This window comes from Echinops telfairi, unplaced genomic scaffold, assembly GCF_000313985.2.
Source record: "Echinops telfairi isolate 266 unplaced genomic scaffold, ASM31398v2 ScPeMD7_7410;HRSCAF=8448, whole genome shotgun sequence".
Classification (NCBI taxonomy): Eukaryota; Metazoa; Chordata; class Mammalia; order Afrosoricida; family Tenrecidae; genus Echinops; species Echinops telfairi.
Window position 1 is genome coordinate 2,646,508 of NW_022111310.1, and position 18,966 is coordinate 2,665,473.

The window sequence follows — 18,966 nt, forward strand, 5'->3', positions numbered from 1 at the left end:
GCGGTCCGTGTGTCCGCCGAGCGAGCGCCAGCCGCCGCGATGCCGCTGGAGCTGGAGCTGTGTCCCGGGCGCTGGGTGGGCGGGCAGCATCCGTGCTTCATCATCGCCGAGATCGGCCAGAACCACCAGGGCGACCTGGACATCGCCAAGCGCATGATCCGCACGGCGAAGGTGAGGGGAGCGCGGGCGGAGCGCGGGAGGCCGGGCGAGGAGCAGGGCCGCGGCGCCGCCTGCCTCTCCCGGCCAGCGGTCCGGTTTCTTTTTCCGTCGGTGACGCTCTGGTCCCTCTGCCACCCGTCCGACTTGTTGGCACCACAGCAGTTGGTATTCAACACCTGCGCTCCCTCTCTGGTGCCAGAAAGATCTTTCTTTCTAAGCTCGGAGTCGATCCGGTCACAGCCCTGCAGGACACGTCAGCGGCTCCTCGCTGCCCGCGGGCAAAATGAGAGTGGAAACCCTTTGCAAAGGATCTCACGGGTCCGGCCCCTTCGCATAGTCCGGGTCACCTCTTGAAAGCCTCCCGGAAGTTGCCCATGTCGTTTTCGCTTGCCCTTTCCTGTCTTTGGATTAAGAGGTGGTTAAAAGCTGCACGCTGGCTGAGCTAGTTACTTGCTAATAATACTAATCATTCCAAAGATTTGATTAGAGGATCAAATGAGGTCATCATGTCAAACACAGAAGTCACCGAGGCAGGGCACTTTTATGTTTGATTTCAAATAAAAGTGTCACACATACACACACAAAGCAGAAGTGAGCACCAGGGAAAAGTGAGGCTGCTGTTAGTGCAGTAAGAGTGGGAGGGACAGGGCCAGCGCTGGGTCCTTCCCGTGTAGCCGAACGGTTGAGGAGTCTGGCACTAGCCCCAGCTGCTACTTAGATGCTGGAAACCCTGCCCAGAGACAGGATGGGACCCAGTGAAGGGCAGTCAGCGTGAAAGCCCACATCGACAGTGTTTGTTTGACTGAGCCATAGAACTTCCATTTTTTGTTAGCTCTTCGATTCATTCTTTTTCAGTATTACAATGCAAAGCAAACAAACAAACAAACAAAAAAAGCAAGAAGATAGATGGGAGCCCCCACCCCCAAATAGCCTTCTCTTTCCATCCCGACTTTCTTGCTTCTTCTGGTTTCCTTCTCCGAGGACCTTCATGCATTGCGAACAACGTGCCCTGGTGGCATGTCATTGCCCGGTCATTGAAAGGAGCCCCGATGTGTGTTTCAGGAGTGCGGAGCCGACTGTGCCAAGTTCCAGAAGAGTGAGCTGGAATACAAGTTTAACCGGAGGGCCCTGGAGAGGCCTTACACGTCCAAGCACTCCTGGGGCAAGACATACGGGGAGCATAAACGCTACCTGGAGTTCAGCCATGCCCAGTACCGGGAGCTGCAGAGCTATGCCAGCGAGATCGGCATCTTCTTCACCGCCTCGGGCATGGATGAGGTGAGCCCTCTGCTGCAGAACTGCCACGCCCTGTTAGGGGGCTACAGGTGGTTTGGTGACTGCGGCCTGGAGCCAGCCCCAGCCCTTGCTCACTTTTCCACGCCAAACTAAGCGGGAGGGCAAGGGGAGACCCCAGTTGAGTGACAACTTGTGAGAAGGGATTCAAGTGGCAGTCGGGGCGCAGCCATGCTGCAGCCCCAGAATCCCTCGAGCTTGTGGAAAACCTTAGCTGCCCTGCGTTGTCCCAGTGCAAAGTTGCCTGGTCTGGGGAACTAGGATTCTGACAGCAGTGCCACTTGCTAAGTGGCCTTGGCTAGCTTGGGAGGGGTGATGGTGGTGTCGGCCGGAAGGGAGTGGCATGCAGGATGCAGGAGAGGGTGGTCACAGGACGGCTTCTTTTATCATGTTTGATTTGAATGGGTTTGGCTACATCCTGGAAGAGTCCAGATGGTGCCAGGTCTTGGCTGCCATCCACTGTGTGACCTCCCCCCTTAGGATTCTCTCGAGTGCTCTTTTTTTTTTCAGATGTGAAACACCTTTACTTGTAAAAATTTTTAAACACAGGATAGCTTTACAAACAGAGAAAACAGGAGAAGGAAAGAAAGAAGACACCAGAAAGACTGACGCACAGTAGTTCCTACATTGCAGCTCTTTCTTTTAATCTATTTCCTCCCCAGGTCCATGTGCGTATTGTATTGCCTGGTGGTAGTGTTTGTGACATTTTGTTCTGTGTCATGCTTTTTTCTTCAGTTAACATTATACCAACAGCGTTTTACCTCCTTTCTTGTGCTTTGGGTGTTTAAAAGCAGTATACTCATTCTCGTGGAGGGGGCGTGCTGTGACGAGCCTGATTGCTCCACTACTTTTGAATTGTGCTTATGAACAGTGCCGAGAAGGATGCCCTTTCTCTGTGCTGTGGGCTTCCTGGGCGAGCTTCCCAGTCATGGCTTGTTAAATGAAGCCTAAGGACACCTTTGTGTCTCCTGGCTTACTTGGATTCTGTGGACATCCAGATTGTTGGGAGCAGACCCCAGCTCATTTTCTTGCCCCCACCCCCCTGTGATGCCACTGTTCCAACTCTGACACACAAAAAGCCAGCTGGGCCTGGGGTCATTCCGCAAAGCAGTCAGGGAGACAGAACCGAGCCTGTGGGAAACTTAAGTGATTTCAAACTTTACTTATTTTAAAAATTATTTTATTAGGGGCTCATACAACTCTTATCACAATCCATACATACATCAATTGTGTAAAGCACATTTGTACATTCATTGCCCTCATCATTCTCAAAACATTTGCTCTCCACTTAAGCCCCTGGCATCAGCTCCTCATTTTTCCCCTCCCTCCCCGCTGCACCTCCCTCATGAACCCTTGATAATTTATAAATTATTATTTTGTCATATCTTGCCCTGTCCGACATCTCCCTTCACCCACTTTTCTGTTGTCCATCCCCCAGGGAGGAGGTCACATGTAGATCCTTGTAATCGGGTCCCCCTTTCCCCCCCACCCTCCCTCCACCCTCCTGGTATCGCCACTCCCACCACTGGTCCTGAAGGGATCATCCACCCTGGATTCCCTGTGCTTCCAGTTCCTATCTGTACCAGTGTACATCCTCTGATCTAGCCAGATTTATAAGGTACAATCGGGATCATGATAGTGGTGGGGGGAGGAAGCATTTAGGAACTAGAGGAAAGTTGTATGTTTCATAGTTGCTACACTACACCCTGACTGGCTCCTCTCCTCCCCATGACCCTTCTGTAAGGGGGTGTCCAATTGCCTACAGATGGGCTTTGGGTCTCCACTCCCTGCACTGTTCTGATGATGCCTGATACCTGATCCTTCCAACACCTCGTGATCGCACAGGCTGGTGTGCTTCTTCCATGTTGACTTTGTTGCTTCTGAGCTAGGTGGCTGCTTGTTTACCTTCAAGCCTTTAAGAACTCAGACGCTGTATCTTTTGATAGGCAGGCACCATCAGCTTTCTTCCCCACATTTGCTTATGCACACATTTGTCTTCAGCGATCGTATCGGGGAGGTGAACACACAATGATATGATTTTTTGTTCCAGACTTTACTTTCTGGACACCAAATCCATTGCTTAATTCACAGCACTCAGGAGCATGAGCTTCTGACCAATATGCCTTTAGTAATAATTGATATTAATAGTTCTCTCTAGATGAAGCAATCCTGGGGTGTTACAAACAGTGAGGTGCTTGATGACTAGTCAGGGGTGGATCAGAAACCAGGCCTGGCCAGCTGTTTCTCAGCGTCACAGCGTTGAAAGCCCCGGGGAGCAGGGCGGCTCTGCACACACGGGGCTGCTGCCATCTGTCAGGGTTAGCTTGCTGACCGCGGAGAACAACCTTTAGATTACACACTTGAGTCTGCAGAGGATCTCCATGTACAATCGTATATTTTATCCCTGCTGTGCCCCATTTCATGGGGGTAGTGTGTACCAGGTACTGTGCTAAATATTTCAAATATATGGATTCATTTGTTCTTTTTAGCAGTCCCTTCAGGTTGGACAACTGCTATACCCATTTTATAGATGAGAAAACTGACACCCAATAGCTAATGAACCAGCCCAGGTGTTGTGACTCCAGAGCCTGCCCTCCAACCACTGTATAATGTCATTGCTGCCTCCATGCCTGGGCTGTTTCCTGAGGTGTAGAGACTGGGGCCGGATTCGAAACACACACATGCAGGCTTGTCTTTCCAAGCAGGTGAGATCACATATGTAAGGCAGAGTGCTATGCAATTCTGTGAGGGCAGGTTCACCACATCAGCCCATAGCCAGCCAGGCATCTCGGGGTGCTGATCGTAAATGTTAGTAGACAGAACTCCATACGCCAATGCTCTTTAGGGTCATCAGTCATTTTTAAGAAGGTAAATATGTCCTGAGACCAAAGTGTTTGAGAATTTCTGCTGTATGCCCCCTGCTATTTGGCAGAAACCCATGCAGTGTGGTACACGCCCCTACGGTGTACTACATACCCCTGCTCTGTGGTACACACCCTTGCTGTATAGTGCACACCCCATACAGTATATAGTACGCACCCTGCTCTGGTATACACCCTTGCCACATAGTCTGGTGATTAAATGCATGCAGAGCTCAGTTTTGAGTTTGAATATGCCTCTGCGGATTCTTCCATTATAAAATGGGAGCAGAGTTGTGAGGCTGACGTGCATTCCCTCCCAGAACGGTCAGCTGCAGTCAGCGCTCAGCAAAGGTCAGCGCTGTTTGTGAATGAGCAGCGGAAGGCTCAGGCCGTCTGGGCTCTTCCTTGGCTTGGCTGTGTCTGTGTGGCCTTGGCAAGCCCTCCTGCTAGGGCCTCTGCTTCCTCTTTTGTGGCGCCAAACACTAACAGCTCTGCCAGGCCTTCCCTCCGAGTAGGCACAGAACCAGAGGGCGTCATCAGATGCCTTACACCTGGAAGGAGGACTTTTCTGGCCAGGTGAAAAGGTGTCAGCACCAGAGCGTCCTGGGTCTGTGTTCCACAGGAAGAAGGACATCTCCTTGCCTCGATGAGTCTGCCTAGGAAGTGACTTCCTTGGGTTGTTCCTTCCAGGTGGTTTCTAGTTGAATACTTGGAGCAGCTGGGAGATCAAGGGGATGCTGGGTGTTTAGTTGTTGGGGGACACCTCCGTGCTTTTCGTGGTTTCTTTCCCGCCTCAGACTCCCCAAGAAGCCTTGTTTGGTGATAAAGCGGGTGAGCTTGAGCCCCACTGAGTTCAACCCTGACACTGTGTGGGCTTGGGCTCTGCATGTAACCTCTCTAAGCCTTAGTTGCACCGTCTGTAAAACAGGATAATAAAAGTGCCTACCATGCAGGGCTGTAGTGCGGCTTGAAGATGACCAGCCTGTAGGGTGCAAGGACAATGTCAGGCAGCACCCACTGACTCCTGGCTGTGACCACTGCTCAGAACCTTTTTCTGCTGCAAATGGTTTGGGCTAGCAGGCTCCCTTGTCCTCAGAATGCCCTGTGTGCCCAGCTGGTCCTTGACTGGCCTGGGCATGGGCTGTGAGGCTGTGTTAGTCCGAGTAGACATGGACACTCATGTGTATAAGAAAGAGATTTATATACAAGAGCGGTTAAATATTGAAGAAACACCCTAGCCCAGCCCAGATCAAGTCCAAAATTAGCCCATATGTCTGATACCAACTATAAAGTCTTCTTCAGACTCATGAAACACATGCAATGACACCGAATGCAGGAAGACCGGTGGGTGCAAAGTCTTGTGGATCCGGTGGCATTGGAAGCATGTCAGCACTGGCAGGGGTCTCTACGTGGCAGAGAGGTGAGCAGAGAGACTCTTCCACCTCAAGGAGGAAATACCAGAGTTCCCAGAATTCTCAGGAAAACCCCAGGCTCGCACAGAGGCCTCTGACTGTGACCTGATTGACGGGCTAGCCTCCATCCCTTCACTCTGAGTCCTCTCAAGTCCCAAACTGGCACCCGATTACGTAACCACCACAGAGGTGAAGACACGCTCTCTACATGGAAACCTGAGAGGAGCCCAGGGAGTGTCGTGGGGTACGCTGACCACTAGGTCAGCAGTTCAGAGCCACCAGGCCCTCAGTGGGTAAGGATGAGGTTTTCTGCCCCTTTAAGATTTTCAGCCTTGAAAACCCAAAGGAGGTGTTTCCCTCGGTCCCACAGGGTCCGCTCTGGGTCCGAAGTGACTCGATGGCAGGGAGGTACGGACGCCCGAGGACCAGGGTGTCAGAGGACCCTTGGCTCCACAGGAGTTCCAGTGGTTGCGATCTTCTGGAGGCAGATCCCCAGGCCTTTCTTCCAAAGCACCCGCGGGTGGATTCCAACAGGGAGCCTTTCCATTCGCAGCCAAGCCGGAACCGTTTGTAACATGCATTCTGAGAGCCCTCATAAGAAGAGTTCATCGACTTTGTTGACCCAGCATTTCCTGTCTGCCTGGTTGTGTGAGTGGGACAGGTCCTTGTTCCAGGTGCAAAGCGGCAGCTCTAACTTCCTTGTAGACAGTAGACATTTATTGAAGGCCAATTTCCTCTACTCTGCTCTTCTGAGGTGTTCTCTGTGCTGATGAAGGCTAAGGCGTGCCTGAATTTTATGGAGGCCAAGAAAACTCTCGGGGCAGACACCTGGCCAAAAGTGCACAGAGAGCTTGATTGCCCCAATGGAGAGTGTGACTGAGAAACAAAGGAGGTGGGCCGGCAGAGGTGACCCCTGAACACATGCTTCCCTCACATAAAAGCCCATCCAGACACCTGCCTCTTCAGTGCCCGTCCTTTCTTCCGCTCCCCTGCCCTTCCACCTCCATCAGCAGAGCCCCTGCTGCTCCATTCTGACAGGCCCAGGCAGGCCGCGCCCCTTTCCAGCTCTGCACCTTCATTCACCACCCGAAGCGTCCTAACCTTTTCCTACAGGATCCAAACACTGAGGGAAGAGGAAGGGGCTTTAGAAAACCCCTAACATCACTCCTCTGTTTCCCCAGACTCTCTCAGGACACAGTGTGGAAAGGGGACATAGGATCCATCCTCACTGATGAATGGAGTTAGAAGGGGTGAAGTTCCCCACACTCTGTGTCATTCAAGGTCGGAGTGTGGAGTCAGTTCTGGGGCACTGTGTGAAAGACATTCAGTACTTTTATTGCCGGGGCCTTCCCAGCGGGAGCTATGGCAACACCGTGTGGCACCCACATGAGCTTGTTTACCTAGTTTGGTACCCACAGAGAGTCATACTTGGCCGGGTTCCTTTCAGACTCTGACAGGCTCTGTGCTGTGGGAGGGAGGGAGAGTGGAGCTATGAGGTTATCTCCAGATGGAGAGGGGACTGGACAGTGGGTGGGCAGGGCTAGGGGAGCCAAAGAGCCCAACAGAGACCAGGCTCCTGGGCTCACACCTGACCTGAGGGGAGCCTGGGGGCTCAGTGATGCCGCAGCAGGACCAAAGGACAGACACTTCTGGGTTGCGGCAGTGATCCCCTTAGCAGGGTAATCCTTCTGAAACGGCAGCTTTCCAACTGGCCCCTGGGTGGGGCTAGTTTCCCAGAACTGCCAAGGGAGCCTTTGCTTTCCGGAGCAGGGATTTGTCCTTTCCCCTCTACACTTGAACATTACCAGGTCTCTTGTGGATTGTGTAGCCTCGGTGGGGTGATGTGATGTGTTTTTCCTTTATCTACCCTACCTGGTGCTCTGTCTCGGTAAGCTCACCCCGCTATCACTTGAGGGTGCTCACCAGCCTCATCATCAGCTACCCTCCCACAGGTTAAGCAGAAGTAAACAACTTAGTATAGGGTTTCCCCCACTTTTCATGGACAGCCCTCTTCAGCTGCCAGAGAGAGGGAGAGGGAGGGACAGTGAGAAGTTTTCCACTGCTGGTTGCCCTGGAACCGATTCTTTTTAAAAGCCAAAGACCTTGTGTTTGGGGTGAAAGTATACACAGTCAACTCAACAACCAGTACACACATTGCCCGTGACATTGGGTGCTAGTGGGGCCATGGGTCAGCACTAGTCCCAACCACCCCTCGAGTTTTTCTGACCCCCCTCCTCTTCTCCCCCTGGTTTTGGGGCAGCCTCTAACTCTGTGATCCTCTGTCTTTCAGAACCCAACTGCCTGGTGGTAGGGTTTTCATGGCTCTGACCTTTTGGAAGTGACCGCCATGCCTGTCTTACCAGGCACCTCTAGGTGGGTTCTGCCACCAGCCTCTTGACTTGCAGCCACGTTCATCACCATTCCTATCGCCCACCGGGGCTGCTGCTGTGTTCCCATGCGGAGAGCCAGTGCTTTCACTCTCGTCCGAGGACTGGCTGGCTAACAGTGAGAGAGACATAGGAGGGGCTTCCAAAAGTTCATGGAAGATTTTCACTATCTCTCCATTCTGCTTGTCCCCCAAGCCTTTTACGCCCCCTCCTATGAAGCAGGGTAAGATAGTAAGACAGACGGAAACCTTGGGAAGAGACAAGAAAGGAGGAGGAGAGAGCAAGCAGTGCGGAGGTGGTGGTGAAGGAGAACTGCAGTGAAGGGCTAGCGGGCTCAGAAGAGGATTTGCACAGGAGGAAAGCTTTCTAGAAGGGGACAGCTTCTAGCTGAGGGGAAGAGTGGCCTTCTCATCCTGGCCCTTGCCACCCCCATGCCCAGGGCTTTTCATGCATGAATCCATACCTCAGCAGCAGCAGCAGCAGCAGCAGCTCTGGGGGCATTGGGGGTTCTCAGGTCCCCACCAGGGGTGGGGTTGGTGGGGCGGAATTTGCATCACCTTTCCCTGGGGAGACTCGGTGGGCATATGAAAGTGTGAGAAGGCTTGGCCTTAGAACTTCAAGTCTTCCAAAGGGTCATGGGAAACTCAAGCAGTATTTCAGGCTGGAGACCTCCAGAGAACTTGGCACTCCCCCACATCTTTCAGCTACCCCCCGCCCCAAAAGCTAGAATTTTAGGTTCTTGTAACTTAACTGTGAAGTGAGTCTTAGACTTTTTCAGTTGTTTCCTGATTCCTTCAAGTTTCTGTTAGCGATTATGAGTCCCTGAGCCTTGCGGTGAGTCCCAGAGAATGGCTTGGATTGTGTCAGGGTGGGGCCATAAAACGTCCCATTTCCCTCCACAGCTTTGGCAAGAAAGAAATGGCCTCTTGTCCTGCCCATTGCAGCGGTTCTGAACCGTCCTCATGCCGCTACCCTTTCAGACAGTTCCTCATGTGGTCGTGACCCCCAACCATAAAATTATTTTCGTTGCTACTTCACTGCAATTTTGTTAGTGTTATGAATTGGGCGACCCCTGTGAAAGGGTCATTCGCCCCTCAAAGGGGTCGGGACCCACAGGTTGAGCACCACTGCCTTAGAGGGATTCTCATTTTCTCCTTGCCTGGTGTTCTGGGCCCCAGTGAGGCCCTAACCTTTGAGCTTGTTCCCTGGGCTGCGGGTCCCTGGGGATGGAAGGGTCTGGACGGGCGCCTGAGTCCAGCAGCCGGTGCTGGTCACTCCTAAGTGCTTGTTGGACAAGTGGAGGGTGGATGTGAAAGAGGGAATGTTCTCATGAGTGGAAATGACTGATAACAAATCTTTGTCTGTTTTCAAGTTGTTGGGCTCCCCTCTGTGGGCTAGGGAGGGAGGGGGAGGACATGTCTGTGACCAGTGGTGACAAGGGGCTCGTTCTTGGATCTTTGTAGATGGCGGTTGAGTTCCTGCATGAACTGAACGTCCCCTTTTTCAAAGTTGGATCTGGGGACACTAACAATTTTCCTTATCTGGAAAAGACAGCCAAAAAAGGTGAGTGAGTGTTTCATTTTTTTGCACTTAAAATCCCAGGGAGTCGTTTAGCTTCACGCCCACAAAGACAGACCCTAGAAACTGAGTTCAAAGTCAGCAAAATGCTTCCACTGTTTTGTGAGACCCAGGGTGGGACAAGACCTTATAAAGCTTGTCAGAGGAAGCTCGGCCCTTGCAGAGTACCAGAAGACACACTACAGTGCCCAGGACACTGGACAGGACCTTTAAGCTTGCAAAGTGATTTTGAGCCTTGAATGATCTCCTCCCAGCCACCTCGGGCTGGAGCTGTGCACGTCTTCCGGTGATTGTTGCTTCTGGGGTCAGAGTTCACCCTTGCAGACTGGACCGCCTCTTCCTCAGACCGGTGCTCTGCCCTCTCCATTCACTTCACATGGCTGTCATAATACTACGGAGGAGGGACCGGCCCAGCTCATCTGTGCCCCACCACAGCTAGCCCCGTGTTCAGAGATGCTTGCAGAGTGGCTGTAAACAGCGGGGCCCACGGTAGGGATGTGTCTGGAGGGAGGTGCACCCCTCAAGGATGAGCTGCTCCTGTGTCCCTCAGGTCGTCCAATGGTCATCTCCAGCGGGATGCAGTCCATGGAGACCATGAAGCAAGTCTACCAGATCGTGAAGCCCCTCAACCCCAACTTCTGCTTCCTCCAGTGCACCAGTGCATACCCGCTTGAGGCCCAGGACGTCAACCTGCGGGTCATCTCGGTGAGCAGGCGCTGCCGGGGGGTGTGCTCTGAACGGGCACGGCAAGTCGTCTTCTGCTCGGGTCATTTATTATGAGGACGATGTAGCCATTTTCATAACCACAATTCTAACCATAACAGACTTCACCAGATGCACCTCCTCTGACAGTTGCATTGGTTTCCCAGGGCTAGTGTCACAGCATGCCACCATCAGGGTGGCTTCAAAGGACAGACATCTATGCTCTCACAGGCCTGCAGGCTAGCAGTCCAGCTCAGAGCCCTGGTCAGAGGACCCGCGCCCCTTCTCTGCTCCCTCCTGGTGGCTCCGGGTCTTGGCATCCTTCCTGTGTCTCCTTCTGGGTGTCTTCTCTTTTAATGCAGGCATCAGTCACAGGGCTCCGGACCTCTCTGGCTACAGTGCATGTCATGTTGACCTCGCTGCTACAATGTCTTCAAGGACTCTCGTTTCCCAACACAGTTACAGAAGTTAGCTTTGTGAGGGGGTGCACAATTAAATCTGTAATAAGTCTCGCTAGTTCAGAATCAAATTCAAACCACTGTGCAGTTAAGGAAGCAGGTATGTTTTAAAGAACAAGACCAAAGCCCCTGCTAGCGAGTCAATTCCGATTCACAGTGGCCCTATAGGACAGGGTAGAACTGTCCCTGTGAGTTTCCGAGACTGTAACTCTTTTTTAAAAAAATCATTTTATTAGGGGCTCATACAGCTCTTGTCACAATCCATCCATCCATCCATCCATCCATTGTGTCAAGCACATTTTGATATTTGTTGCTATCATCATTCTCAAAACATTTTCTTTCTACTTGAACCCTTGGTGTCAGCTCATTTTTTCCCACCCTCCCTCATGAACCCTTATAATTTATAAATTATTATTTTTTCATGTCTTACACTGACCGATGTCTCTCTTCACCCACTTTTCTGTTGTCTGTCCCCCAGGGAAGGGGTTATATGTAGATCCTTTTGATCGGTTCCCCCTTTGGATCCCACCCCCGCCCCCCACCCCCAACCTTCCCCTTCTCTTGGTATGGCTACTTGAGATAGTAACTCTTTAGCGGAGTAGAAAACCTGTCTTTTCCCCATGGAGCAGCTGGTGCTTTCGAACTGCTGACCTTGCAGTTAGAGCCCAATGTGTGACCATCACGCCACCAGGGCTCCTTACATTTTAAAGAGGCTGACTGCGAATTGAATTTTCAAAAGCCAATCTGAATTTCTCCCTGATAAATCTGAGGTCTTTCTATGCATTTGCTGTACCGTGTGTATTGGCCACCAGAGGTCAGTCTTCTAGAAATTGCTGGCTCCTGCCCTTGCTTCCTATTTGCCGGCCTTTGCTTTCATACTGAGCTGTAGGAGCCCTTTCTCTGCCATGTGGTGTGTGGTGCGTGCTGTTTCCTGCTTTCTTTTTTTTTTTTCCTGTTCGCTTGAGTTTTCAGATAGCATTTTTCTTTGTTTAGCAGTTTTATTCACACTTCATCCACATGTCATACAATTCACTAGTTCAGTCCTATCAAGAAGAGTTGTACAGTTGTCACCGTAGTCAGTTCTAGAACCGTTTCTTTCTTGTACTCATCATGTTTCAGGTAATGACTTACTTTCTGGCAATCATTCTGAGCATCTCTCCTGGCTAGCAACAGCCCGCAGGATATTGCCACCCACCCTGACTCCATCGTTTGGCAGAGGACAGAGGCAAGGCAGTCCCAAGGGGAAAGGGGCTCACTTGCTTGAAATTCTTCAGCATGTATGTGGCAAAGCTAGGGCTAGAACTTGGCTATGACCTTTTCTCAGGCTAACTCCTTTTGTACCGCCTGGTCGTGCATGAAATGTGTCTCAATCAGGGGGAAAATGATATATGAAGCCAAACTTCTTGCCATTGAGCCGATTCTGACTCATAGCGACCCGACAGAGCAGACTAGAACCCACCCCAGAGGGTTTCCAAGGCTCTCCACTTTTTTCTTTTTAATCAATTGATTGGGAGCTCTTACAGAAATTATAACAATCCATAATCCAATTAGATCAAGCACAATTGTACAATTACTGCCATCATCGTTTCTTCTAGAACTCTCGGTTATCAGCTCCTCTTCATCCCCTCTCTCTCTCAACCTACCCCTCAGGAACCCTTATTCTTACATATAATAATTATTATTTATTTGGCCATATCTTACACCATCCAATGTGACCGTTAATTTACAATTCTGTTGTTCCTTCCCCTTAAGTGGGGTTATACAGTCATCATTGCCATCAGTTCCCCCCACCCCCACCCCTTTACATTCTTCAGGGAATTGTTCCTCCCATTATTATGACTGAAGGGCTATCTATCTTGGATTTCATGCATTTAACGATCTTCATTATGCAAATGAATATACACAGGTCTAATGAGATTAGTGAGGTAGAACTGGGACCATAATATGGAGGTGAGGGAATATTAAAGAACTAGAAGATAGTTCTGTGTTTCATCAGTGCTATCCTACACCCTGGATATAGCATCCTTCCCATGTGGCCCTTCTGTGACAGACTGTCCAATTATCTTGCAGGTGGGTTATGGGTCACCACTTTGTCTCCGCTTCTTCACATCAACATGACTGCTTGTGTTTGAGCGTCTGATACTTATTCCTGTTGACACCTCATGATCACACAGCCTGGTGTGCTTCTTCCATGTGCGTTTTGTTGCTTCCCCACTAGATGGCCACTTGTTTAACCCCTGGTGCTATTTCTTTTAAAAGCCAGCAGCAGCAGCAGCTTTCATTACCACATTTGCTTGTGCACCCATTTTGTCTTCACCAAGGCTCTCCTCTTTGTGGAAGTGGACTGACCGCCACATCTTTCTTCTGAGGAACAGCCGATGGGTTTAAACTTTGGGTATAGCAGCAGAGCGCTGAGCCATTTTGCCATCAGAGCTCCTGCATACTTTTATATTCACACACATAATGAGGGTAAACCCGGAAGTATTGCTACTGGGTTGAAGTATGGTCCCTCTTTCTCTGTGGAGATATAAACAATACCCTCCTCTTGGGACGGTTAGTGCCCTATGCCCCCGCTACCCATTTCTTTTTTTTTTCCTTCCCCCTCCTCATTTTTAATTGGCTACCATATGTATCCCTGGATTTGGTCTGGCCTCTGCCATTCTACCTGGTCCTACCTCCAGGAATATTTGTATACAGTAGCTTTATCCCTATGCCCCATTTGCATTTTTTTTTAATGCTTACCTCAGCAGACTCATGTTGTACTTGCCCTTGTGTGCTTGGCTTACTTCACTTAACATGATTTCCTCCAGTTCTTCCCAGGCAGCGATGTGTTTCATACGTTCATCACTGCGTTTTAGTGATGCGTAGTACTCAATTGTGTGTATTTACCACAGTTTTTTAATCCATTTTTCTGTTGATGGAAATTTGGGTTCTTTCCAACTCCTTGCAGTTATGATCTGTGCCCCAATGAATATTGGAGCACAGATGTCTGGCCGTGGTTTGTTTCTTGACTCTTCTGGGTATATGCCCAGTAGGGGGATTGCTGGGTCGTATGGTTGCTCAATTTCCATCTGTTTTAGAAATCGCCAGATCGATTTCCATAGTGGCTGTACATACTTACAGGTCCACCACCAGTGGATGAGCTTTCCTATCTCACTGCAGCCCCTCCAACACTTGTTGCTTTGTGATTTTTTTAGTTGGGTTATCTTTGAGGGTGTTGGGTGGTACCTCATTGTTATTTTAATTTGCATTTCTTTTATGGCTAAAGATTGGGAACATTTTCTCATATGGTTATTTGCCATTCGGATTTCTGCCCCTGCGAAACTTCTGTTCAGGTCCTTTGCCCACCTCCTCAGTAGGCAATTAGTTTTTTTTCTTTTTGGAAGCTAGCAGAGTATTGTGGATTTTAGTAATAAGGCCTTTGTCTGATGTGTCATTGCTAAAGATGTTTTCCCAGTCCGTGGACTCTCTTATTACTCTCTTGGTGAATTCTTCCGATGTACACAGGTGTTTATCTTAAGTCTATTTGTCAATCTGTGCCTCCTCTGTGTCTGTGTCCTTCCCTATTTCTGATTGTCTGTGTATTCCCTGGGCCAAAGTTCTTATGTTGGCCCCAATTCCCTCATTGATGGCCCTAATAGTTTGGGGTTTAACTTCCAGTCCTGTGATTCACCGTGAGTTCATTCTTGTGCATGCAAGATAAGGATCTTCCTTCCTTTTTCTGCAGGTAAATATCCATTTTTCCAGCACCGCTTGTTGAAGAGGGTATCTGCTTCCCATTTGATATTTTTTGGGCCCTTATCAAAGATCAGTTGTCTGTATGCTGATGATTTTATTTCTGGGTTTTCAGTTCTATTCCATTGGTCTGAGTATCTGTCATTGTACCAATACCATGCGATTTTGACCACTGTGGCTGTATAGTATATACTAAAGTCAGGTAAAGCAAGCCCTCCCACTGTGTCCTTCTTGAGGAGTTCTCTGCTAATTCTGGGCTTTTTCCCTCTCCATATGATATGAAGTTGGTAATCAGTTTTTCTATTTCTTTGAAGAAAGTTGAGGGTAATTGTATCGGGATTGCATTAAACTTATATCGTGTCTTGCCCTAGGCTAAGGGGAGTGGTCTGGAGGTTGGCAGTGATGTGTGAGAAAACAGGGAAGAGACAAAGAGGAGGGGAAAAAAATTAACTAAGCCTGCTGAGACTGTGGAGGGATAGAGATAAGAGAGCGAAACAAAAGTAACAATATAGCTGAGCCCCGTTCTCTGCCCGTGGGGCTGTAAGTGTTTAATCCCTGTCCCAAGGTGGCAGCAAGCTGTGGCTGTGTTGAACTAAAGCCTCTGCGCTGGCTCCAAACAGCTGAGACAGTGGCGAGGCTTAGGGGCTAAGGTCAAGCCCTAGCCAGCCTCCACTGTGGTAAGCCAAAAGCCCCAGCCCCTCAAAACCTTGTGGATCTGTGCCTACTTATCTTTATGATGCTCCCCCTGCGATCCAGCAGTGTTGAATGTCCCTCTTAGTAACCCTCCTGAGCTGATTTCTGCAGAGCCCCTCTGTATGTGTCACTCATCTTCCCGAAAGTCACCTCACTTTTCTTAAAGGTTCTTCATAATTAGCTTCTGCAAGCATCCTGTGTCCTTTGAAAAAATCTATCAGGATGGCCCCTTTGGGATCCCAAAATACAGTTATCATTGTGGGGTACCAGCCCCTACAATCGAATGGGTCCAAGGGGTGTTTGTGTAATTGAGGGGTAAATTAAAGAGATATCTGACAAGCTAAAGCATGCAAATGCTCACCTCTGGACCTCCATGACTTCAGGAGCCAGGCCTGTGCAAAGAGAGTGAATGTATTTCCAACCAAGGTTTATATATTCTCAGGAGGTACGCAAGCCCCTCTAATTACAGGTAACCACATATGTAACAAAGTGGGCTGTTACCCAACCCTAACGGTCCGTGAGTATATTGGAGGAGTCACCTAACACCAGTGCTGGGGGCAGGAAAGGGGCATGACTGTCTTCAGAGCCTAGAGAGCAATAGCACATGCCTGCTTCTGTAGATAAAGCTGACGGCTAGACTGCATTTTGCCATGTGCTTGTAAGAGGTACCCTTTAATAGCATTATTATTATTTTTTAATCATTTTATTGGGGGCTCATACAACTCTTATCACAATACATACATATATCAATTGTGTAAAGCACATTTGCACATTCGTTACCCTCAACATTCTCAAAAGATTTGCTCTTCGCTTAAGTCCTTGGCATCAACCCCTCATTTCCCCCCTCCCACTCTACTCCCCCCTCCCTCATGAACCCTTGATAATTTATAAATTATTATTTTGTCATATCTTACACTGTCCGACATCTCCCTTCATCCACTTTTCTGTTGTCTGTCCCCAGGGAGGAGGTTATATGTAGATCCTTTTGATCGGTTCCCCCTTTCCACCCCACCCTCTCTCCACTTTAGTAGCATTATTATGGGAGGATATAGTGGACAACAATATTAATTTATGAGCATATGATTGGGACTCACCAACTCACAAGGATGAAGGCCTCCCTCCGCCCCAGAAACCCAGTCTGCCAGGCTTCTTAATATATGAGAATAGAGGATTCATCTGTATACACTCTTCCCGTTCTCTGCTTCCCACATTCCATACCTTTATGAGCTGACTTCTCTGCCTTGAATGTAACTGGCCCAGACAGTTCCTTCTGAAGCCACTGTTTGGACTGGACCCCCTCCGACAAGTGCGTTACTGGAGGAACTTGTCTGTAGCCAAACACTGATCCCTGAAATGTGTTTCAGCATGATTTGTTTGGAATAAACCCATGCGCCCGTGGGTTAGGACCCCAGCAGCAGTGCTCTTACCCGTTGTGTATGTGTGTGTTGTTGTTCGGTGCCATCTAGTCAGTTCCCAGTCACAGGTACTGTATACACTCAACAGAACGAAACATCATCCACTCCTGCACCATGCTCCCTGTTGTAGCTGTTTGAGCCCATTGTCGCAGCCACTGGGCCATTCTGCCCTGTCTGGGCCTTCCTCTTTCCCTGCCCCCACTGTACCAAGCATGATAGCCTCCTCCAGGCCTGGTGTCTCCTGACGTGTCCATAGTATGTGATATGAAGTCTTGCCATCCTTGCCTCTAAGGAACATTTTGGCTGCACATCTTCATATGTATGTATATGTAAAAACATTATTGTAACATTAATGGAATTTTTACTTTGTGGGAAAAAATACATGTGTATATACCTACTTCCAATGCGGACACTGTAATAAACCAGTGTTCCCTTCATGCTGCCCCCTGGGGACACTGTGTGCTTGTGAAAGCAGGCAGGGTCATTTTCTAACCTACAATGTTCTTGCTCCCTCGGAGCCCGGATGCACTTTATTGCACTGCTAGCTCATCTCTGAATCACGTTATTTTTAAAATTAGCACACGAATATGTTATTTCATAAGAACTCAAACAACTCTGAAATTCTGTCGCCCCGCCCCTCACAGAAGACAGTCTTGACCGTAGCGTTCCTGTGATGTCAGAGTTTCCTTCTCGATGTCTTACCCTGCCCCTTTCTCCCCTCCCACCTGAGGTTCAGGCAGCCCCTCTCTTGATGCCGGGTCCTGCCGAGAGTGACTTCGATGGCTCGGCCACTCTAGGGGCCAGCTAACCCATTAATGTTCTTGTAATATTTTTGCGTGGTAATCACACATAGGTGAAGGGACTGCCAAAGCCTGTGGGAAAATTCCATTGTCTTTTAATTCGTAATTTACCCCCAATGAATGTACATTTCTGGGGCTGCAAGGAGGAGCTGATGGAGTTGGCCCACAGACAGTGACAGGCAAAGGGCTAGGAGGACGCTGCCCAAGCTCTAACCCCCGTTTGAGCTCCCTGACCCCAAAACCCACGGGCATCTGAAGGCTGGTTTTTCAGGCCTTGGCCACCGACTGTCCTAGCCTTTCATTCAAACTCCCCGTCTGCCCACTGTAGTCAGGCCTTCCACTCACCCTCACGGGCAAGACTCACGCGACCTAGCACATCTTTTGTTGCATTCAGTGAATTATAGATAGCAGATGTATTAATTATTCAGCACTTCCACTCAGGATTGCTTTATGTTATTGTTTTCTGTATTATTAATGGTAATATTTGTGCACAACTCCAGCAGCTCTGGCTAATTCCACATGACAGATGCCTTTCGAAGGAGTCTAGGCATTTGGTTTGGGTTCTGTGGTCATGCACGGCTGTTTCTACAGTATAAAGCATTCTTAGGACGTGTGCCTGATGAATGCAACAGCCGTCCACTGACTGGTGTTGGCTGGTATTTACTGTGTACTGAGCACTGTCCGTGCATTCACAGGCCCCCAGAAGCCGAGATCCGAGCGCCTCCCTGTCTTGCCCATAGTTGCTCAGCTAGTGGGAGGTGATACGGGCCTCGAACCCAGATCTGTCTGACGCCAGGAGTGTGTATATAACCTTTCTCTCTCTCTTTTCCATCTCAGGAATATCAGAAGCTCTTTCCGGACATTCCCATAGGCTATTCTGGACATGAGACGGGCATAGCCATATCCGTGGCCGCCGTGGCACTCGGGGCCAAGGTGTTAGAACGTCACATAACTTTGGACAAGACCTGGAAGGGGAGCGACCACTCGGCCTCGTTGGACGCCAGTGAACTGGCCGAGCTGGTGCGGTCTGTGCGCCTTGTGGAAAAGGCCCTGGGTTCCCCGACTAAGCAGCTGCTGGCCTGTGAGATGGCCTGCAATGAGAAGGTGGGTCGGTCTGTGGGCCCCTCTGCCCCCAGGCTGGCAAGGTGATGAGGCCTGGGGGCCGGCCCCACTGAGTCTCCATGGGCTGGGATGAGAGACACTTTAACAGCTTCCCTGGCCCCTAGGCTAATGCTGGATTTTTCCAATGGACCTCAGAGGTCTTAGATTCCGGCAGATGCGAGGGTTGTCTGAGGACTTGTAAGACACTGCGGGGGTGGGCGTGGGCATGGGGAGTAGAGTTCCAGACTGGGGCCCCTGGGAGGAGGTAGACCCTGAAAAACCTTCAGGCCAATGAGGCGCTGGGAGAAGGGTTTTGATGCATGAAGGCTGCCCCTAATGTAGGGGAGGTCCCAGTGGAGGAGCAGAGGGCTG

The 18,966-nt window shown here is 49.9% G+C and overlaps 1 protein-coding gene across 1 annotated transcript in view; it reads left to right on the forward strand.

Moving 5' to 3' along the window:
• The first annotated feature begins 12 nt into the window (after positions 1 to 12).
• Positions 13 to 18,966, forward strand: part of NANS (N-acetylneuraminate synthase) — a 19,675-nt gene continuing 721 nt past the window's right edge. The window contains exons 1-5 of the mRNA XM_004710989.2: positions 13 to 171; positions 1,222 to 1,437; positions 9,576 to 9,675; positions 10,241 to 10,395; positions 18,331 to 18,597. Coding sequence (XP_004711046.1) covers positions 40 to 171; positions 1,222 to 1,437; positions 9,576 to 9,675; positions 10,241 to 10,395; positions 18,331 to 18,597 — 870 coding nt within the window. The 5' untranslated portion in view covers positions 13 to 39. The remainder of the gene's footprint in view (positions 172 to 1,221; positions 1,438 to 9,575; positions 9,676 to 10,240; positions 10,396 to 18,330; positions 18,598 to 18,966) is intronic.